Raw genomic sequence first — 24260 nt, forward strand, 5'->3', positions numbered from 1 at the left:
ACTAAACTCGTGATAGAGGATTTTGCAAAGACCACAACAGACTGCAAAGCACTGAAGACGGATTCCTGGACCTGAGGACCTGCAAAGGAAGGGGACCAAGTCCAAGAGTCGTGAAAGTGTCCAAGGGGGGCAGGAGCCCACTAAACCCCAGATGAAGGTGCAAAATGGCTGCCTCTGGATGAAAGAAGCTGAAGATTCTGCAACAATGAAAGGTGCTAGGAACGTCTCCTTCATGCAGAAGATGTCCCACGGAGTGCCGGAGGATGCAGAGTTGTTTCTTTGGCAAAAGACCGCAAACAAGCCTTGCTAGCTGCAAAATTGCAGATAAAGAAAAAGGGTGCTGCCCGGGGCCAGGAAGGACCAGGATGTCGCCACTTGGGACAGGAGACAGAGGAGGCCCTCAGAAACTTAGAGAGCCCATGCACAAGAAGGAAGCACCCGCAGAAGTCCTTGAACACGGGTTCAGGAACACTGAACACGGCGGTTGTCTCAACACTGCAAAGGAGGGTCCCACGAAGCCAGAGATCAACTCAGGGAGTTTAGCAATGTAGGACAGAGTGCTGGGAACCTGGGCTTGGCTGTGCACAAAGGAAATGTGCACAGAAGCCCTAGCAGCTGCAGTTCACGTGGTGCACAGGATTATTGTCAGGAGAGGGGAGGCAAGGACTTACCTCCTCCAAATTTGGACAGTTGGACCACTGGACAGTCTGGGTCACTTGGGTCCACCACCTGTGTTCCAGGAGCCACGCTCGTCAGGATGAGAGAGGTCCCAGAATACCGGTGACGCTGAAGTTTGGTGCCTGCTGAAGCAGGGGGAAGATTCCGTCAACCCACAGGAGATTTCTTCGTGGCTTCCAGTGCAGGATGAAGGCAGGCAGCCCCCAAAGCATGCACCACCAGGAAATAGTCGAGAAAGCCGGCAGGATTAGGCACTAAAATGTCACTGGTAGTCTTCTTGCTACTTTGTTGCAGTTTTGCAGTCAGCGGTCGATCCTTGGCAGAAGTCGAAGAGAGAGGTGCAGAGGAACTCTGGTGAATTCTTGCAAGTCGTTATCTGACGAAAAGGCCAGAGGAGGTTTGGCCACCTAGTCAGGTAAGCACCTATCAGGAGGGGTCTCTGACGTCACCTGCTGGCACTGGCCACTCAGAGGCCTCCAGAGTGCCCTCATACCTCTGGATCCAAGATGGCAGAGGTCTGGGACACACTGGGGGAGCTCTGGGCACCACCCCTGGGGTGGTGATGGACAGGGGAGTGGTCACTCCCCTTTCCTTTTGACAGTTTTGTGTCAGAGCAGGGACTGGGGCTTCCCTGAACCGGCGTAGACTGGCTTATGCAAGAAGGGCACCATCTGTGTCCTTCAAAGCATTTCCAGAGGCTGGGGGAGGCTACTCCTCCCCAGCCTTCAACACCTATTTCCAAAGGGAGAGGGTGTAACACCCTCTCTCAGAGGAACTTCTTTGTTCTGGGCTGCCCAGACCCCAGAAGGGCAGAACCCTGTCTGTGCAGTAGCTGCAGGGAAAACCCCAGAGAGCTGGTTTGGCAGTAGCCGGGGTCAATAGTGGAGCCTCGGGGATGCATGGGATTGGCACCCCAATACCAGATTTGGCATGGGGGACAATACCATGATCTTAGACATGTTACATGGCCATATTCTGAGTTACCATTGTGAAGCTACTTATAGGTATTGCCCTATATGTAGTGCATGCGTGTAATGGCATCTCTGCACTCACAAAGTCCGGGAAATGGCCCTGACCTATGTGGGGGCATCTTTGTGAGTGCAACTGTACCCTCACACTTAGTAACATTGCACCTAACCTTCAGCAAGTGAAGGCTTAGACATATAGGTGACTTATAAGTTACTTAAGTGCATTGAAAATGGCTGTGAAATAACATGTGCGTTATTTCACTCAGGCTGCAGTGGCAGTCCTGTGTAAAGGTTTGTCTGAGCTCCCTATGGGTGGAAAAAGAAATGCTGCAGCCCATAGGGATCTTCTGGAACCCCAATACCCTGGGTACCTAGGTACCATATACTAGGGAATTATAAGGGTGTACCAGTGTGGGAATTGAAATTGGTAAAAGTGGTCACTAGCCTATAGTGACAAATTTAAAGACAGAGAAAGCATAAGCACTGAGGTTCTGGTTAGCAGAGCCTCAGTGACACAGTTAGGCACAACACAGGTATACACATTCAGGCCACAAACTATGAGCACTGGGGTCCTGGCTAGCAGGGTCCCAGTGAGACAGGCAAAACACACTGACAAATAGGGTTTTCACTATGAGCACTGGGGCCCTGGCTAGCAGGATCCCAGTGAGACAGTAAAAACACCCTGACATATACCCACAAACTGGCCAAAAGTGGGGGTAACAATGCTAGAAAGAGGCTACCTTCTCACAACATCTGGTTTTGCGACTCACAAATTGTGAGTGGGTAAGACTCGCAGTTTGAGAGTTACAAAAATGGATCTTTGTACATGTGGCCCTTAATTATGTATAATTACTCAGCTTACTTCCTATTTGCCTGGACACTGAATAGCTCATTGGAGCAATGTAGTGCACACCAAAAATAACAATGTTTCTTAAAAAGAACTCTTTGCCACATTTCTCCACTTCTAAGTGCTGAAAATAGCAGCACATTTCTGAGCATTGAAAATAGAAGATATTATTAATTTATGGTACTCGATTTACCACACTCAGGTGGATGGAGGGCGGGGGTTGATTTGCCAACAATTGGAACTTATGAACAGAACATTGTATTTTTGCCAGGTGCTCAGCTCACTGAGCCACGGCTGGCAATCTCTTCTAGAAAAGCCATTGATCATACTATCCATGGATAGAATTCTGCTTTTATCACTGCACAGATTAAAGCTGCCCGAATCAGGCTGGCAGTCCATTTGGAAACATTTTTTATGCTGTTGCCTCTCTCTTATCTGCCAAAAGTATTATGCTCTCAAGCGAGTAGAATTTTTATGGACAATTATTGGCCGGTTCCTTAAGTACATTTGTATTTTTTCTTTTCCATCTGGTTTAATGAGGGGTGGTCAAGCTATACCTACACCCGCTTGCAGAACTCTGCTGAATTTGACAGAGGTTTTCAGTAGCTCTACAGAATTCCACAGAGTGAAACTCTCTGAGCTCCACCAGTCGCGGCTGGCAACTTGAAAAAGGGGCGGGCGTGGGGAATAAAACAAAATTAACAACACAAATAAATAAAACAAACTTACCTGAACATTGCTGCCGCTCTCCGCTGTACTGCAGGCCAGCCTGCCCTGCGCCAATCATGATGCTACTCAGAGCAGTGTTATGATTGGCTGGAGCGCAGAGGCAATGTGTTGCCGAGTTGGAGAGCGCTCTTGTGCGCATGTGTGTTTGGCTGGCCCGAGACAGCTGGCCAAACATACATGTGCACTGAGAGGAGTTCTGAGGGGAGTGCTCTGTGCACTCCACTCACTGCTCGTCACCCCACAGCTCCGCCCCTTTAGAAATAAAAGGATTGTTTATTAACCTTTTATTTTTAAATGTTTGTAGCTCCTGCTGCTGCTGGCGGGGAAGGCTCTCCTCCACCCAAGCGGAGGAACTGACCTTCAGCTCCCCCAAGTCCTATTTTGCATCATGAAGAAATGCTTGCCAAATAATTCGTAATATTTAGCCCATGGCTGATATTGCCACATGTAAAACATCTGAATGCTGCAGCAGAATCAATTGTTTTTTTTGCAATTTATTGATCTCTTCCACAGAATTCTCTTTCATTCTAGAAACATCAGATTTTTTTGCCCATTCACTGTATGCTCCAAACCTTATCCCATAGCAATCACTTCCTTCTAGCCAGAATTCTTGTCATGTTATTTGTACAATGCATTAGCTGGTCCCTTATAAGTGAATACATGAGATCATCAAACTTGCAGGTTCCGGTAGTAAAATTGCTCAAGGAAGCTACATAGTTCCCAACCCTTTCAGTTTTCTTTTGTTGACATGAAAATAGCATACTTCTCTCCAATACTGCATTAATGTGGGTAGCAAAATGTAACTGTAGCATTCAAATTGACATCTCAAAAATATCATTAGGCTCACCATCCCCTTGCTCTACAGGATTCTCTTTGAAATTATCATAAATGTTCCTTCCTTCTAATCCTAAATTATGCAAAAAACTCATTGTTAGAAATGGGGTTTTGGTTGACAGTCAGGTTACCCTCTGTTCAAGCAAGGACCCTCACTCTAGTCAGGGTAAAAGAGAATCGCCCTCAGCTAACCCCTGCTTACCCCTTGGTAGCTTGGCAGAGCAGTAGGCTTAACTTCAGTGCTAGGTGTAAAGTATTTGTACCAACACACACAGTAACTTAATGAAAACACTACAAAATGACACAACACCAGTCTAGAAAAATAGGAAATATTTATCTAAACAAAACAAGACCAAAATGACAAAAATCCGACATACACAAGTCAAGTTATGAATTTTTAAAGATTAAACTTAAAAATAGCTCTTAGAAACAAAAATGCTTCGATGAGATGTTAAAACGGCGTTGTGACGGAGTTGTTCCCAACAAGCCGACACCAGCGGCGCCGGACATGGAGTCGTGTAGACCCCCAAGTACAGTACCTTTGGTGAAGAGTGAAAACAAGCCGATGCGAGAAGTCGGGGATCGCGGCGTCTGTGCGAAACGTTGAATCCGTGTACTTCGAGCGGCGTCGGTCACGACGTGGTGCGGCGACTTCCACGGAGTCGTGGACTTCAGCAGGGCTGCTGCGGCGTCGGGCCTGCGAAGAGCGTCACGTTCCAGCGAAGGTCACGGCGTCGGGTGCAGGCGGCGTTACCGGATTCAGCAGCGGCGTCGGTCCGGAGTCGTCTGAAGTCGATTTCCTTGGATTTCCACCAGCTTTCCTTTCAATGGCCCAGGGACTGGATAGGGCCCCACTTGTTGGGCCAGGAGTCTCTCCAGAGACTCCAGGTGCTGGTGGAGAGAAGTCTTTGCTGTCCCTGAGACTTCAAACAACAGGAGGCAAGTTCTAAATCAAGCCCTTGGAGATTTCTTCACAAGATGGAAGGCACACAAAGTCCAGTCTTTGCCCTCTTACTCTGGCAGAAGCAGCACTGCAGGAAAGCTCCACAAAGCACAGTCACAGGCAGGGCAGCACTTCTTCCTCAGCTATCAGCTCTTCTCCAGGCAGAGGTTCATCTTGGTTCCAGAAGTGTTTCTAAAGTCTGTAGATTTGGGTGCCCTTCTTATACCCATTTTAGTCTTTGAAGTCACCTTTCTTCAAAGGGGACTCACACCTACTTGTGAAATCCTGCCTTGCCCAGGCAAGGCCTCAGACACACACCAGGGGGTTGGAGCCGGCATTGTCAGAGGCAGACACAGTCCTTTCAGATGAGAGTGACCACTCAACCCCTCCCTCCTAGCAGAGATGGCTAATCAGGAAATGCAGGTTACACCCCAGCTCCCTTTGTGTCACTGTCTAGTGCGAGGTGAAAAACAACCCAACTGTCAAACTGACCCAGACAGGGAATCCACAAACAAGGCAGAGTCACAGAATGGTTTAAGCAAGAAAATGCTCACTTTCTAAAAGTGGCATTTTCAAACGCACAATCTTAAAATCAACTTTACTAAAAGATGTATTTTTAAATTGTGAGTTCAGGGACCCCAAACTCCACATGTCCATCTACTCTCTAGGGGAATCTACACTTTAATCATATTTAAAGGTAGCCCACATGTTATGCTATGAGAGAGACAGGCCTTGCAACAGTGAAAAACGAAGTTGGCAGTATTTCACTGTCAGGACATATAAACCTCATTACTATATGTCCTACCTTATCCATACACTGCACCCTGCCCTTGGGGCTACCTACGGCCTACCTTAGGGGTGCCTTACATATAAGAAAAGGGAAGGATTAGGCCTGGCAAGTGGGTACACTTGGCAAGTCGAATTTACAGTGTATAAATACACACACAGACACTGCAGTGGCAGGTCTGAGACATGTTTACAGGGTTACTTATGTGGGTGGCACAACCAGTGCTGCAGGCCCACTAGTAACATTTGATTTACAGGCCCTAGGCACCTCTAGTGCACTTTACTAGGGACGTAACAGTAAAACAAATATGCCAATCATGGATAAACCAATTACATACAATTTACACAGAGAGCATATGCACTTTAGCACTGGTTAGCAGTGGTAAAGTGCTCAGAGTTCAAAAGCCAACAGCAACAGGTCAGAAAAAAAATAGGAGGCAAAAAGATTGAGGATGACCCTGCATAAGCAAAAAAGTCCAACACAACCCCCTACCAGCCTAAAGCCAGGGGAGAACAATCAATACCTTGATGTACTTCCCTGATTGGGGCGATAGAACAAGGACCCAGGCCCACAACAGCAGGGGCATATTCCAGTTCTACGCCTTCCTGACTCCAGTTGGATCCCTCTGTCCATACTCTCAGGGCCCACTAAGCTAACCCATGGGGAACCCTTCTCCACATCTGCAGACACCATCTGTGCAGCACTTAACTTTACTTTGTTCACAGATGTATCCCACTGGGCAGATAGTACCACCAGGGCCAACACATTGGTGTTGCCCACTCCACCCCCGGGGTGTGACTCTCGCCCCCCACCAGGAGCAAATCTGTCCACCAGGACAGCAAGCCACGGTGGCCCCGGACAACTGACAGGGATGAGAGCCCGACCTCAGGCCTCTCCAACCACTGTGACTGCGGAGAGTGGGGGGCGGTAGCCCCAGGTGCCTGGGACCCTTTGACCACTCTCTCTTCCACCAGGTCAGGGATGACAACCTGACCCTGGTCCTCCCCTCTGGGGCTCTGTACCCTCCCTGCAGAAGCGGCACCCCCAGAGTCAAAAACTGTCAGGGTGCTTGTAGAAGCAGTCCTGCACAACTCTTCCACCCGTGCAGGGCTGGTAACCTGCAACTGATCCGCCAACCTGGGGGTCAGTACCTTCAGGTTGGACCAGGGCCAGGGGTGAGGCTTCGATCCCCCTGCCCTCCCTTCTGGGGTCCTGCACCCCCCAACTAGGAGTGGCCCCCTCTGAAGACAACATGGGATGGGCACTGTTAGCAGTAGCCCCTTCCTCCAGGTCAGGGGGGACACCCTGAACCTGATCCTCCAGTCCAGGGTCTGTACCCACAGACTGGACCACCGCCTGGCAACCCAGGACTTCCTGGGGGGCATACCTACCCCCCACCAGGTCAGAGTTTACCCTCTGAACCTGGTCATCCAACCCAGAGTCACCACCCTGCGGTTGAACCACTGCCTGGCACACCAGGACTTCCTTGGGAGCACTCTTACCCCCCATCAGGTCAGAGTTTACCCCCTGAACCTGATCATTCAACCCAGAGTCACCACCCTGCGGTTGAACCTTTGCCTGGCACACCAGGACTTCCGGGGGGGCACACTTACCCCCCTCAAGGGACACACTGTCCCCAAGGGCCACACAAGAGTCTGGCTGGCGCAGGTCCCCTGACCTCTGCCCATCTGAGTCTGGATTCCCCCCAACCCAGAAATGGTCCCACCAAGGTCATTCCTGGGGGGCTCTGCTCTCAGAGCTGACCCCTGACCCTCCAGGTTCTCCACTGGGGTCCGCAACCCTCTCTCAACCCTCTGTCTGGACTTCTGCACCCCCTCACTAGGAGTGGTACTGCCAAACACCAGAACTGGTGGGACGCTGGCTACAGCCGCCCCCCCAAGTTCTCCTGACACTGTGGGGTCTCCCTCAACAGATGGCCCTATGGTACAGGCTTGGCTCCCCTCCTGGTGTTCCCTCATGGAACCCTCCAGGACCTGGGACCGGATCTCGGGCACCTTGGGCCTCAACCCATCCCCATTCCCTCTCCTCTGAGATTGGACATGGGGTCCTTCACCCATCCCACTACACTGGGACCTACCTGGGACACTATAATCCTTCCCTACCTCACCTGGTTGGGAACTACCTAGACCACTCCTCTCAGGAGCACCCCCAAATGCCTCTTCAGACTCTCTGGTACTCACCCAGAAGTCTGCCTCCATTGTAAGCTCCCTGGGGTCAGAGAACTCACACTCCACCTGGTGTTGGCGTAGCTCTGGAAAATAAGGACTAGACATATGCTCTCCAGCAATTACATCACTCAGCCCCTCACATGAATTAACCAAAGTACCCTTCACCCAACCATCCAGTGACTCTGCTTTGAAAAAGCACCCCACATCACCCTTCTGAGACTGGTGAGACACTACCTGACTGTCCCTGACACTCAACCCACACTCTTCTGGGATGTCTTCACACTCCATAACCAGGACTTCTACCTGGGGGGAACCCCTCTCCCTGTCACTCTCACCTAGAGTCAGTAGAGTGTCCCTCCCACCAGTAGGAATATGATTCCCATGCTAGTTCCCCAATCCACCTCAGGAACCCTGTGCATCACTGGAGCTACCTCATACCCCTGAACCTCCTGGCGTGTGCTAACTCCCTCCCTCAAGTAGGGCACCACATCTCTGGGCATGTGCACTTCTTCAGCAGCACTGGATATAAAATTGTTGCTGCCACCATTCCAGCTGGACTCAGCCCTTATGACTTCCAGCTCCTTCATTTTGAGCTCATAAGCCCAAATCCTCTTTTTGATCTCTAAGTTCCTCCTCCTTTCTTCCAACTCCTTCTCCCTTTGCATCCTCAACTCCTTGAACTTCAACCGGCGAACCCTCTCTGCCTGTCTGTCCTGTAACTCTTCAGGAGTCAGACCCTTGGATGACACCGTGCTACCCCTCCTGGGGACCCTCCCCCCAGGCGTAACAGGTACCTCCACTACACCACTGTGTATCCTCTGCACTTCCCCACCCACATTCTCCTCCTCTGTGTGCCCCCCAGCCTCCTTGACTGTCTCCCAGGCCCTCTGTGCCTTTTGCAGCTCCCCTCCCTGGTGGAGCTCTCAGTGGGACAGTCAAGATATTTAAGGAACTGTTTCAATTGAGCAACTGAGTATTCCTTTAGTTTCTCTATTTCAAACACAGCTCCAGCTGTTGCATCTCCAGATTGAGACATGATGGTCACAAGTGCAAAGTTCCAAAGGCAGAAAATAAGTTCCCAATGAAGTAAAAAGAATCCGTCAAGGGATCAGCAAAATCATGTAAGTAGAACAAAAAGGAGTCCTTAGGAGAAAAAGCAAAAGATCACCAAAAAAGTTGTATGTGGTCACGTAGTGGTCTGCACTCAAAATAGTAGTGTACACTTAATTACTGTATGTCAAGTACAAATACAAGTCCAAATCCCAACCGCTGATCACCAATGTTAGAAAAGGGGTCTTTGGTTGACAGTCAGGTTACCCCCTGTTCAAGCAAGGACCCTCACTCTAGTCAGGGTAAAAGAGAATCGCCCTCAGCTAACCCCTGCTTACCCCCTTGGTAGCTTGGCAGAGCACTAGGCTTAACTTCAGAGTGCTAGGTGTAAAGTATTTGTACCAACACACACAGTAACTTAATGAAAACACTACAAAATTACACAACACCAGTTTAGAAAAATAGGAAATATTTATCTAAACAAAACAAGACCAAAATGACAAAAATCCGACATACACAAGTCAAGTTATGAATTTTTAAAGATTAAACTTAAAAATAGCGCTTAGAAACAAAAATGCTTCGATGAGATGTTAACACGGCGTTGTGACGGAGTTGTTCCCAACAAGCCGACACCAGCGGCGCCGGACACGGAGTCGTGTAGACCCCCATTTACAGTACCTTTGGTGAAGAGTGAAAACAAGCCGATGCGAGAAGTCGGGGATCGCAGCGTCTGTGCGAAACGTTGAATCCGTGTACTTCGAGCGGCGTCGGTCACGACGTGGTGCGGCGACTTCCACGGAGTCGTGGACTTCAGCGGGGCTGCTACGGCATCGGGCCTGCGAAGAGCGTCGCGTTCCAGCGAAGGTCACGGCGTCGGGTGCAGGCGGCGTTACCGGATTCAGCAGCGGCGTCGGTCCGGAGTCGTCTGAAGTCGATTTCCTTGGATTTCCACCAGCTTTCCTTTCAATGGCCCAGGGACTGGATACGGCCCCACTTGTTGGGGCAGGAGTCTCTCCAGAGACTCCAGGTGCTGGTGGAGAGAAGTCTTTGCTGTCCCTGAGACTTCAAACAACAGGAGGCAAGTTCTAAATCAAGCCCTTGGAGATTTCTTCACAAGATGGAAGGCACACAAAGTCCAGTCTTTGCCCTCTTACTCTGGCAGAAGCAGCACTGCAGGAAAGCTCCACAAAGCACAGTCACAGGCAGGGCAGCACTTCTTCCTCAGCTATCAGCTCTTCTCCAGGCAGAGGTTCCTCTTGGTTCCAGAAGTGTTTCTAAAGTCTGTAGATTTGGGTGCCCTTCTTATACCCATTTTAGTCTTTGAAGTCACCTTTCTTCAAAGGGGACTCACACCTACTTGTGAAATCCTGCCTTGCCCAGGCAAGGCCTCAGACACACACCAGGGGGTTGGAGCCGGCATTGTCAGAGGCAGGCACAGTCCTTTCAGATGAGAGTGACCACTCAACCCCTCCCTCCTAGCAGAGATGGCTAATCAGGAAATGCAGGTTACACCCCAGCTCCCTTTGTGTCACTGTCTAGTGCGAGGTGAAAAACAACCCAACTGTCAAACTGACCCAGACAGGGAATCCACAAACAAGGCAGAGTCACAGAATGGTTTAAGCAAGAAAATGCTCACTTTCTAAAAGTGGCATTTTCAAACGCACAATCTTAAAATCAACTTTACTAAAAGATGTATTTTTAAATTGTGAGTTCAGGGACCCCAAACTCCACATGTCCATCTACTCTCTAGGGGAATCTACACTTTAATCATATTTAAAGGTAGCCCCCATGTTATCCTATGAGAGAGACAGGCCTTGCAACAGTGAAAAACGAAGTTGGCAGTATTTCACTGTCAGGACATATAAACCACATTACTATATGTCCTACCTTATCCATACACTGCACCCTGCCCTTGGGGCTACATAGGGCCTATATAGGGGTGTCTTACATGTAAGAAAAGGGAAGGATTAGGCCTGGCAAGTGGGTACACTTGCCAAGTCGAATTTACAGTGTAAAAATACACACACAGAATCTGCAGTGGCAGGTCTGAGACACTATTACAGGGTTACTTATGTGGGTGGCACAACCAGTGCTGCAGGCCCACTAGTAACATTTGATTTACAGGCCCTAGGCACCTCTAGTGCACTTTACTAGGGACATAACAGTAAAACAAATATGCCAATCATGGATAAACCAATTACATACAATTTACACAGAGAGCATATGCACTTTAGCACTGGTTAGCAGTGGTAAAGTGCTCAGAGTTCAAAAGCCAACAGCAACAGGTCAGAAAAAAAATAGGAGGCAGGAGGCAAAAAGATTGAGGATGACCCTGTATAAGCAAAAAAGTCCAACACTCATTGTTTCCTAATAAGTGAAAACTTTCCCCGCTCAAATTGCCACCAAATAAGAAGGAAAAGGAAGAAGAGGTTCACTAACGACATCCTGAAATGGAGGAATATGAGACATATGAGGAGGTGCCATCTTCTACAAGTACTGTAGGGAGATGAACTTGGCAAAACAAGAAACAAAAAATAGATTGAAACAATGGACTAAAATAACAAACTAACACAACAAATCACTTGTAATTTTCCCTAAGGCTATGTTTTTTCAATAAATATTCCCAGTCCTGGAGAAAATGAAGGACGTGGCCTCAGAGGATATGTTGACTATTAAAAAAGTAATTGGAGGCTCGCAACCAAAAGTGTCACAAATTAAGAGAAAGACAAACACACAAACAGATATTTCCATCACAACAAGGCATACCTCATGTCTGCCCAGAACTAGTGTGGTCTACAAAGTTCTCCTAAAGGCAGTGGCATACTTGAGGCAAGGTGGCCACAATTCTCCTTTTCCAAGATGGCAGTTGACGTGATGCATGTACGGCAACATGATGTGACACACAAAGCGGTCGATTACGACTTTGGCGGATGGAAAAGGCTTTCTGCCGAGGTCCCGACTGGTAGGTTGCCGCCAGTGTAGCCGCATTCCTGTGGGCCCCTTTAAGAGTTTCCCACTGGCCCAGCGGAAAACGGCCTAAAACATTGACGCCGACTCATAATAGAGCCGGCGGCAATGTGTAGTGCAGGGGGGGGGGCCTGCACCCTGTCTCCACCAGCAGTTACAGTATCCACTGGTGGAGAAGGGACTTGTAATCGCCAGGGCAGCGCTGCATGCAGATTAGGAATTGAGGATTAGGATCGCCAGCACCGCCAGTCCCTTTTGTGGAGTAAAACTGGTGGTGCTGGTGGTCCGACAGTAGCGCTACTGCCATTGGTCCAACTGCCACCGCGACCCTGGCGGGGTCAAGGTCGTAATGACCACCAGTGTGTGGGAAGAGCGCTCGAGAATGTTGTGTGGTTGAAATCAGGGAGGCAAGGTCCTGGCATTGCAGAAATTATTTGTATTCTGGTTCGGTAAAAAGACAAACAATTAAGTACTCACAATAACTTAAAGCAGAAGTAAATGGGTATGTTGAATTTATCGTCTTTTGTGAGAATGTAATTGGGGTAATGGTAATGCCATGCACCCCACGCAAGAACCATCACTTAAATGTTAAGTTCAAACACTGGAATAAGCTTACGCCACAATTGCTTGCTTGTTGGTGGTTTATTCTTTTTAGTTAGTAATAACACCATCACACAATTGCAGGTAGCCTGTAGATTCTCAAATCCAGCTGCTGTCCCAGCTTCAACTGCCCAATGGCCAGGCGACATTTTACCATGGAAACATTCTGGTTCCATTACATTACCAGTAAGCAAAATACAGCAAATACCATAAATAAAAAAACAAGTAAGGGTAGGAAAATTGTACTGTTTTTCACTTCATTATTTTGTTATTATAATAAGCAAAATTAAATAATGCTTCTAAAATTAGGGCTTTTTATGTCTTAGAAACATTTTTCGTTTCAGGTCTTATGATTAAAATAATTGAAAAACAATGTCTCTCTTTTGTAATAGCAAACATATTCAAATATTCAGTTCAGTGCAGATGAGTTCTGCTGCTTTGCATAGACCGGGTCCATGCCCAGGTCATACACCCATCCCCTTACCCATCCAAATCAGTTGTGCATCGCTTTCATTTGAGGACATCTGTTTTGGGTGGGACAGGGATTAGGAATATTTATCTATGACTGTTGTGTTGTAAAACAATCTATTTGCCCGGTAGGTTATTTAGGAGTTACTAGTAATGTGCACTTGGTTAAGTTAATGAAGGTGTAGGGTACAGGTCTTTGACAAAAGCCAAGACTTCCCATCATAACCTGCAGCAGAAAATGAAAGCATGTGTACAATAGGTTATGGAGACTCGAGGAAGAATCAGAGCCTCGCCAAAAAGCATTTATTACCCACATGCCACTGCACTCAGTCTTCAAAGGGCTAAGGGGCAGATTTAAGAGCCCCTTACCACACTTTAGCGCCACCTTCGCATCATTTTTTTGATGCTAAGGCGGCCTTTTCCCCGCGTCATATTTACAAAGTGGCACAATTCATACATTGTGCTACTTTGTAGCACCTTGCGACACATTGTGTGTGCGCCAGGCATAATGTATGCAAAGGGGGCATTCCTCCATTAGGGAGGCCGAAAAAAGGGTGCAATTAAATCTAAAAGGTTTCTTTGTGCCATTTTTAGCAGCATTTTTAACGCCTGCACAGAGCAGGCGTTAAAAAGTGACACACTATTATTTTCAATGGGGCTCAATGTGCTTTGCAGGATTAGCGTCAACATTTTTGGAGTTAATGTTGCTAAGTGCCAAACTAGCATCAGAAATGTCATTTTGACGCTAGTTTCCTAACTACCGCCATGGTGCGCTGTATGTTAAAAATGGCACACACATGGTGGCATTAGGGGGGCGCTAAGGGGCGCAAAAAAAATGGTGCTGCATTGGATGCAGCACCACTTTTCTTAAATCAGGCTCTAAGTTTATAAGCAGAGGGAACCATATACTACGGTTCTTAGGTATCAATAGGTAAAAACATAAGAGCCTGCATCTGACTTTCTCTAGAGCAACTCCTTTTAATGTACTCTCAGCATCTTCAGGTTTGAGCAAAGTCCATAATGATGAGCCAGCCAACAACATACATTAGGTCGATCCGTAGCTCACAGATCTACAATAGTGAATTTAGGCCGTCATAGCTCTTGTAATAGTTTGTTATTTTCCCAAGAGCACCAGCAATGTGGCCTAAGATGAACGTAATGCACTACATGTCGCATAAATCTTACATCAATTTCTCCATCCACCTTCCTTTACCATCTTGCTTATCCTGACACACCTTCTATGTTTCTAAATGTTTCATTTTATGCTAAAGTTTAGGAAAGACGTGTTGCTTACATGCTAATCCACAAACTGAGGCCCATATTTATACCTTTTTAGTGCCGCATTTGCGTAATTTTTTTACGCGAAAGCAGCTCAAACTTACAAAATACAATTGTATTTTGTATGTTTACGCCGATTTTGCATCAAAAAAAGATGCAAATGCGGCGATAAAAAAGTATAAATATGGGCCTGAGTATATATCTTTCCCTTTCTTTTCAAACTTCAGTGCCAATTTATGTACTGTGCTTCAGCACCTTTAATGCCTACCATGCACTTTACACAAAATATCAATTGAGATTTCATCAGGGATGCTGTAGGACCTAACATCCTTGGCGTGGTTTTCCCTCAATTTTGTTGCCTTCTACCCTCCTTGGCTTTGCTGACTGTTTTGCTGGCTTTAAGACTGCATACTTTACCACTGTTAACAAGTGGTACTACATGTATACCCAGGGTGTGTAAATGAAATGCTACTAGCGGTCTTGCAGCACTGATTGTGCCACCTACTTAAGTAGTCCTTTAAACATGTCTTAGTCCTGCCATTGCAGCCTGGGCGTGCAGCTTTAAACTGCTGATTCCAATTGACAAAATAAACCGTTTGCCAGATCTAAACCTTTCTTATTAATACATATGTCAACCATAGGGGAAGCCCTAAGCTGCCTATGCTGCAGGGTGCAGTATATTTAAAAATTCTATTCAACTTTTAAAAGTACTTTTAACTTTTACATGTCCTGGTAGTGAAAAACTCTTAAATTCGTTTTTCCACTACTGCAAAGCCTACAGGGTAATATTGGGTTAACTTATTACATTTTAATATGTGATAACTTGAAATTAGGAGCAGGTACATATATACTTTGGCGTCTAAAGAATTTTAATTTATAGCCCTCCTTAATGGAAAAGTCGAATTTAAGCCACAATTCTGAAAATTCAGTTTTTAGAAAGTTGCCATTTTCTTCTCCCAAATATATGGTGTCTGCTGCCTGTATCCAGGGTCACATGACTAGGTGTTGCTGTAAGTTGGTCGTTTTGTATTGCTCATAGACAGTGAGACAAAGAAGCATAGGTGTTGGCAGGATGGGTAATCTCTGACGTGATGAGGGGGAGGAGCTGTCACCTACAACACTTGCACATCACAAGTGCTCTGCCTGAGCACACTCAGAAAGGTTTTGACACTGGTCTATTGTGACACTAGAGAAGCTGGGGCCAAGGCAGGGAGGCAGGGAATTCCAAGCACCTCTGGGGGTGAAAACCTCTTGCACCTTCTTCTGCTTTAAAATGGGTACCAGGTATAAATATTGGACCCTCAGATCCAACTCTTCACTACGCTTCTGGACCTGTTGAAGACTCAGAAGGACTGCTGTCCTGCTCTGCAACAAGGACTACTACACTGTTGCCCTACTGTCTGCTGCCCTGATGCTTGAGTGAAGTACTGGACTTGCATCCTGAACCCAGGACCACCAGATTGACTCCAAGGGCCAGTTGACTGGACTCCTTATCAGAGCATCAAGGACAGAGCAGGCTCCAACAATCTTGAACTCAGCACCTAGACTCTACCAGCTGTGAGTCCAGTCCCCCAAGTGGTGCTACCACAGTTCTGGACCCTTGGAAGTGAGCCTGAAAGTACTATACCAGCCCACCTGTTGTCCTAGCATTCCTGACATAGGACTTTGCAAGCATCCTGCTGCCCACAGCCCCTCAAATCTTCTGCTGCATGATGCAGCTCCACATGGGACACCGTAAGGTCACCGTAGGTCTTCAGCACCACAGCTGCTTGATGCATCTCCCTGCATGGACCTCACAATGCCACCGTAATTCTGAGAACCGCTGATAAGTGGAACATTTCCAAGCTAGGACCTTGCATCACCACCACAGCTGCTCAATCAAAACCACCGCTGAGTGACCTTCTCCATGTAAGGACCTCGCATCGCTACTGCTACTCGAGTCCTCCTCTTTAAACATTGCCTTTAAGTTAGGCCTGACTGCTTTGTGCCAAGTTACCAAAGGGTTAAGCACAGGTTAATTTGAGGGTTGCTTGTGTTTCATCCTGACAGAGATTGTGGTTGCTGTTTGAGTAGGGTTTCACCCCTCTATTTTTCTAACTTGGTTTGGAATGTTTCTTGTGTTGTGTTTTCACTTTATTTCTGTTTGAAGTGCTGCATAAATTCTTTACAATTGCCTCTAAGTTAAGCCTGACTACTTTATGCCGCACTAACAGAGGGCCGAACACAGGATAATTTGGGGTTCGCTTGTGTTTTTCCCTGCCTGAGATTGTAGTTGCTGCTTGAGTAGGGTTTCACACCCCTCAACCAGTAACCCAGTTTCAAACAAATACCATTTATGATGTCATTTGCAATGAAATCTGAGGTGTTATGTGTATTGGGCATACGTCATAGTACACAAAGTGTCAAACTAAACAATATATGCATATTCATGCTATGCTTCTGGAAATAAACGTGGCCCAATAGCACAGTATTTTCAATGACTTGTACTAATAAATGCAGATTCAAACATTTGTTGCTAAAGTGAAAATACCATAGTTCATTTTGTCACTATTGTACAGTTTACCTGACTAAGAACATAGGGCCTGATTTAGATAGTGACGGACGGGTTACTCTGTCACAATGGTGATGGATATCCCGTCCACCGAAACTAAACTAAGTCTCATTATTTCCTATGGGATTTAGATTTCAGCAGACAGGATATCTGTTACTGTTGTGACAGAATAACCCATCCGCCAATATCTAAATCAGGCCCTTAATGTTTATCCTGTTACAAGTTGCACTCTAGAATCTGTTCAGAGAAGAAAGTGGCTGAAGCAATCCTCACAAAGCCTAGTTATTTTTATTCTGACTCACTGCACAAATGTAACAGTTTGGTCTCTGGTTATGGCTAAATGCCGGAGTTTAATATTAATTCACATGATAAAAGCTTGGCATAAACTATACAAACAGATGCAGACAGTGTAATGTAATATTTATTATAATTCTTGGTAAAAGCATCTGGATGACCTCAAGGCTTCACCACTCATGAACCATGGCCCCTCCACACATGCAACAATATCAGTCTGGAACTAGAAGAAGTCCATAAAATATCAACAAGTGAACTGAATTCTTCCCCAAGGATGGTACTGTTAATATGCATAATCAAAAGGTATTTAAAAACAAACACAAATGCAGAGGATGGAATGATTTTTAATAGATTTTCCTATTTTCTACTCTCTTTCTGAAAAATGCTGCTACTTACTGATATTATTTGGTCACCCCTCTGCAGTTCTCCGCTCAGATCTGCTGGTCCACCTGCTAAGATGAAGGATATGAAAATTCCCTCTCCATCTTCGCCTCCAACAATGTTGAACCCAAGTCCTGTTGACCCTTTGTGTAAGATTACTTTTCGAGGTTCCCTGGGGAAGCAAATGACATTCACTTGAGTTTTGCAAATTATTTCAATTTGTATCTGTATTATCAGCACATGTCTTGTCTTCAAGGGAGACAGACATAGTGCAGTACGTATACAAACTCTTTAACAATGTTTTCTTCAGCAAAATAGCCACATATCCCAAAACCCAATATATATGCAAGTCATTACCAATTCTACTCTTTCATATTTTCTTCCTGCTGTTACATTCTTCTTGCAATAGGAGACTCAAATTAAGCATATGTGCATTTTATTTGAAAATGCTACTGTCTTCTTGTAAAGGTTTAATATTGAATGTTTCAGTGTTTAATGACTATCTGTGATGCTATTAATTGTGTTGGACCAATTACTTTGTGTTTCACCACTGCGCATATTAGTTGCTCAATGTTCACCAGTAGCACATTACATTTGGTATTTGGGTTAGCTGCCTATTGGCTTTAACATGGAGTTAGACATTACATTCTGTATTCAGTATAGCTGCCTATTGGCTTTGACATGATATTAGACATTACATTTGATATTTAGGTTAGCTGCCTATTGGCTTTAACGTGGAGTTAGACATTGCAGTTGAGACATTGCAGATGAGCTGTGTTTTTCCAAGCTGTGTTTTTCCACATGATAGACCAAGCTGTGTTTTTCACACCAGACTCTAGCTGATAAGAGCACGTAGATTTTGTGTTTACCTCTCAATCCAGTCTGAGAACGAGTGAGGCTCGGAGAATTGGCCACTCTCCAAGTTTCTTCGGTTCTCACACTGAGTTTGCCTTTAAGGATGGCTCTGGACTACAGCAGAGTTAGATTGAAACTATCTTGACTTCAGACAGGAACGGAGACGTAAGTTGCCTGTCTCCCGTTTGGGTAGAAAATCTCTTTCTCGCAGTTGAACGGAGTCATCAACTTGAAGCCCCAGAAAGATGAAGCTGAGTATAGGCCCTACAGCCTTGCCCTACGGTGATGCAATTTTGACTTTTATGCTTTGCTTTGAAGTTATGCTATAATATAATCACATGTATTTGCTGTGTACTTTGCAACTGAGAAGTACTTTGATATATTTTGCTTTCATTGCTGCGACTACTTTTGAACGTGTGCTTCCAACCTACTAATTTCGTCTCTCAGGAACCCCGTGGTGAAGTAATAATAACAATAAATGTCTTCTTTAAACTCAGAAGTGTATTCCAGAGAGGTTCTGTAAGCTCGGACATGAGATAAGAGCAGGAAAGCAGAACATTTTGTCGTTAGTCGTCAGTCTGGGAGTCAAATTGGAGATTGGAAGTGCACGATTTAAAAGTGTAATTGTTTTTTTGTTGTTTAGAGAATTAAAGAAGCATGGCAGACCATGTTTGAAAATGCATGTGAAGTTAAACTGCCTTATGGTGCTGTGAGAAACATGTTTTCTTGTTTATCAGGACTGTGTGAATCTTGGAATGGGTGCTGTGATAAAGCAGATTTAGAAAGTGTGCTTTTTGAAAGAAATAATGTTCCTTTTGTTCTTGACAGAAGGGTTTGGATACTTTTGTCTGCTTACAGAAAAATGCAGGAGAGATGTAGGCAGTTAGAAAATGAAAATAAGAATTTACGTGAGCAAATTAGCCAGAACACATTAATGCAAGATAATGCTGAAATCTATAAAACTGCTGTTTTAGAAGAATCTGGCTTTTCCCATTCCAGTAATGAGGGGGTTAAAACAGCTGTGGGCCAGTCTGAGCCTCCGTGTGAGCAGAGCATAGAGCAAAACACCCCACAGTTTTTGCCAGTTGAAGAGCATTCCTTAACAGATAACACAGAGAACAGAGCTCAGAATGTTATTTACGACCGCTTTTGCAAAGTAAAATTAATTCGGACAAGGCAGAAGTTCTGTCGCAAAATGTGCAGTTACTGGGAATTCAGTGGAACCCACAAAATAGACAGATGTTGTCACAAGTAAAACAAAAGATTTTAGAGTTTCTTACTATTTGCACTAAGCAAGAGACACCGAGTTTCATGAGCTTGTTTGATTTTTGGAAACAGTATAGCCCTCATCTGAGTGAAATCTTAACACTTTGGTACAAAGTAACTAGGAGAAAACATGAGCAGCTGCGCGCTTTTGATTTGGCAAATGAAATAATTCAGACTTTAGGTTTCTGCGCAGTGCAAGAGGGAAACACTGATTTACAAGTAAATCAGGAACAGGGGAGGACAAGAGTGCCCCTGGAACTTTGGAATAAGCTTTTGACTTGTTATCAGTGGGTGACGAGTTCACCTAACTCTCACAGTATAGGACTGGCACAGGAGGCTAATATCATACACTGGATCTGGTACATGCAAGACAAGGCTAGAGGCACTGCAGCCCTACATGAACAGGTGTCACAAGCCCCTTTTCAGGAAGAGGAGAGGGTGCAGGGAGTACCACAGGTAAAAGAGTCACTAATGAAATTGAGTGCACCATTTGAATTCGTGTCCCCTGAGGATAAAAAGCATGTTTGTTTGACTAATGATTCATTGACTGAAAAGTGGTTTTCTAGCTCAGGAGAAGGAACAGTGTTGTACAATGTGTGTCAGACTTTAAAGCAAGAGCTGCTTGAGATGTGTCATTTTTACACTGATTCTTGGTTCACTGCCAATGGTTTAGCCGTTTGGTTTTCCACATGGCTTGTACATAACTGGTTAAATTCACATGCAGATGTTAAAGAGAAAAATTCAGAGTCTGAAGTGTCCACCCAGAATTCTGACTTAGTGGGGATGGCTAAGTGGGTGCACCAGAAATGTGGACAGCTGGGAGAAAAAGCCACTTACAGGTGGGCAGAGATTAGAGAGATGCACATTCCCCTAGATTTGATAAAAACTGTGATTTTGCAAATTGATCAGGTTTTAGGGGGAGTGATTGCTGCAGATCATCAAGGAGAAATCAAAATTATGCTGATAACTAGGAGAGAATCTGATTCATTCATACAGATTGGAGACAGAATTGCCCAACTTGTCAAAAGTGTAGTGAATGGAGGTTTGGTAAAGAAGGAGTCTGCCCCAGCCCTCCTGACAGTGCAAGGAAAGAGACGCTGTGGTGCAGCAGATAAAAACCTCAGTGCTAAGGTGTGGGTTGAATCCCCAAATGACCCTCCAGAACCTGCAGAAATCATAACAAAGGGCCCCAAGATTATAAAACAAGGAAAGGAAGAGGAAGGGCACATTTCAGATGACAAATGTTATTTGCAAGAAAAGTCATACTTTTTTCTTTTGCAGATCTTACCATGTCTCGCCACTGACCATGAGTGTGCTGGGTGGTCTCCCTTCGGGTGTGTGCGTGTGGGGTCGGGGGAGGGACCGAACCCCCAACCTGAACCTGATTGATTAAAGTACAAACCCCATGGATCCATTTTGCGCAACAGGCGCCTTCAGTTCAAGTTCAACTTGTTTGATTACATTCTTCTACTGGAACTAAGCAACCTTAACAGTTAACTGTCTGTGTTTTTTCGTATGGAACTCTGACTTTCGCTTACATTCCAGTAAACCTTTCAGGTGGACTGTGCACCTTTACATGAGTAGAACTCATGCTACATCAAATTGCTAATTTAGAGACACTGTTCAGAGTATATAAGTTTCAGTCTTTTCATTGTAGATGTATCTGATGTGAAAGGTTATGAGATCAATATGTTAATCCACTGCCATTGCTTTACAGTGATTGCTTTGATCATTCAAATCTGATTTGCTTATAATGTTTTTTGTGTTGATGTTTTTGTTTTTTTGTTTGAAATAAGAGGTATGTAAACAAAAATTCATTGGTCATAGGGTGGAATGTGATGCTATTAATTGTGTTTGACCAATGACTTTGTGTTTCACCACTGTGCATATTAGTTGCTCAATGTTCACCAGTAGCTCATTACATTTGGTATTTGGGTTAGCTGCCTATGGGCTTTAACATGGAGTTAGACATTACATTCTGTATTCAGTTTAGCTGCCTATTGGCTTTGACATGATATTAGACATTACATTTGATATTTAGGTTAGCTGCCTATTGGCTTTAACATGGAGTTAGACATTGCAGTTGAGGCATTGCAGATGAGCTGTGTTTTTCCAAGCTGTGTTTTTCCACATGATAGACCAAGCTGTGTTTTTCACACCAGACTTTAGCTGATAAGAGCACGTAGATTTTGTGTTTACCTCTCAATCCAGTCTGAGAACGAGTGAGGCTCGGAGAATTGGCCACTCTCCAAGTTTCTTCAGTTCTCACACTGAGTTTGCCTTTAAGGATGGCTCTGGACTACAGCAGAGTTAGATTGAAACTATCTTGACTTCAGACAGGAACAGAGACGTCAGTTGCCTGTCTCCCGTTTGGGTAGAAAATCTCTTTCTCGCAGTTGAACGGAGTCATCAACTTGAAGCCTCAGAAAGATGAAGCTGAGTATAGGCCCTACAGCCTTGCCCTACGGTGATGCAATTTTGACTTTTATGCTTTGCTTTGAAGTTATGCTATAATATATTCACATATATTTGCTGTGTACATTGCAACTGAGAAGTACTTTGATATATTTTGCTTTCATTGCTGCGACTACTTTTGAATGTGTGCTTCCAACCTACTAATTTTGTCTCTCAGGAACCTCGTGGTGAAGTAATAATATCAATAAATGTCTTCTTCAAACTCAGAAGTGCATTCCAGAGAGGTTCTGTAAGCTCGGTCATGAGATAAGAGCAGGAAAGCAGAACACTATCAATATGTGTGTCCATAGAACATTTGCTGCCTACAGTATTCATGAACATTTAGGTCCACTCCGAAACAAAATACATCACTTTAATAAAAATAAATAAAAAGCAGACAGTAAAAATTGTCATAAAAAATTGTTAACATTGAAGATGTACATCTACGTTTTTAGGGAAGAGTTAAGCAATGGCGGCCAATTCGTTATGGAGATCGGACTTTCCATTTGAACCAGTACAGTTATCAGGTCAACAGACCAGTGCCAATATCAGCCTTACCTACCAGAGCTCCCAACTTTAGTGGTACAATCTTTTTCCTCGTCATAAGATGTAACTTAATTCCATGAAATCAGTTATAGTATGGTATGTGTTTGTTGGAAATGACCATCCGTTGTGTAGTATTCCCAAAGGTTTCCCAAAGGTTTTAGCATTCTTGCGCTAAGCCAATTTTTTGCTAGCCGTAGGCCTCTGCACACTTTACTCCTGCTAACCAGTCGTAAAGTGGTTGCACTTTCCTCTCTAAATATGTTAGAATTGGCATATCCCTAATTGCCACTTTTAACTTACTTGTAAGTCCCTAGTATACTATACTACTTGTACCCAGGGCCTGTAAATTACATGCTACTAGTGGGATGCAACACTTGTGTCACCTAGTAAAGCAGCACTGTAAAACATGTCTCCAGGCCTTGCACCGCAGCTTTGGTATGTAGATTTAAACTGCTATTTTGACCTGGCAAAACAATCCTCTAGCCAGGCCAAAACTTTCCTTACTTCTATTGTACCACAAAATCAGGCCTTAAATCCCCACGTCACAGGGTGCTTAGTACCTTAAAAGTAGGACATATATATTTACTGTTTTACATGTCCTGGCAGTGAAAAATGTCCAAAACTGTTTTCTACAAGCCAATTGCCTGCAAATGCATGGCTGACCAGTACTAACTGGACTTACCATGGGCCCTTCTGCTAGCCTTTTATGGAGTGAGTCTTAACCCCCAAGTGGTGACCCCACCACCTCCAGTCCTGGACTTGGCTGGTGTTAGGGTGTACTCCTCCTGACCCCAAACAGCAAGAAGTGAGACTTAGAAACTTTTTACCAATTGGAGAACTGGCAGGGACTAGGATCACTGTCAAAGCTGTTGACGATGAATTTCCTTTTGGTCTCGGCTTGTTGGTTTTCCCTGCTGAAGAATATGTAACTTCAAGAAAAGTGTCTAAGTGTGAACATAGAGACTGAGGCTGGGGAGCAGCCCATCGATGTAGAGGCCTTCTTGGATACAGACTTCGGACTTTACCTGTCGGGGCCTTACCACCGTTGTCAACGACTGCATGGGGACCCCAAGCTTCAGCACCCTGCTGTTGACAAGCCCCGCTTTAGTTCCAGCTTACAGCGTGTCCCACCAATGACTCTTCAACAACCACTGTTCCGCCGTAAAAGTTTCTAAGTCAGAAGGCAAACTTTCCACAGGGATGAACCTGTTTCTAACACGCTCCATCATGGTCGGCCCTGAATTCGTACCTTTGACACTGCCATTGATGCTTTTTGGCTCTATTTTTAATTAAAACTTTAGAATTTCATATCTGTTTCAGTTTTTTTTATTTTTTAGTTGTTTTGGTGTCATTTTATTTAGCAAAATATTTTTTATTTTTCTAAAGTGCTTTGGAATTTTTCTTGCATTATGTTTTCACTTTATTACTGTTTGAGCACTGCATAAATACCTTACACATCACCTCTAGGTGAAGTCTGACTGCTTTGTGCAAAGCTATCAGAGACTTAAGCACATGTTTATTTAGTCATTTTAGTGGTTCATCATACCAAGGATTGTGATTATTATTGGAGGTAGG

The 24260-nt window shown here is 45.0% G+C and overlaps 1 protein-coding gene across 2 annotated transcripts in view; it reads right to left on the bottom strand.

The window, feature by feature from the left end:
- Positions 1-24260, bottom strand: part of LOC138249824 (disks large homolog 2) — a 3298389-nt gene that overhangs the window by 1410617 nt on the left and 1863512 nt on the right. For both annotated transcript variants that reach the window (XM_069203947.1, XM_069203948.1), the window contains exon 11: positions 17580-17736. In XM_069203947.1, the coding sequence (XP_069060048.1) occupies positions 17580-17736 (157 nt within the window). The remainder of the gene's footprint in view (positions 1-17579; positions 17737-24260) is intronic.

The sequence above is a fragment of the Pleurodeles waltl genome, chromosome 8 (assembly GCF_031143425.1).
Source record: "Pleurodeles waltl isolate 20211129_DDA chromosome 8, aPleWal1.hap1.20221129, whole genome shotgun sequence".
Lineage (NCBI taxonomy): Eukaryota > Metazoa > Chordata > Amphibia > Caudata > Salamandridae > Pleurodeles > Pleurodeles waltl.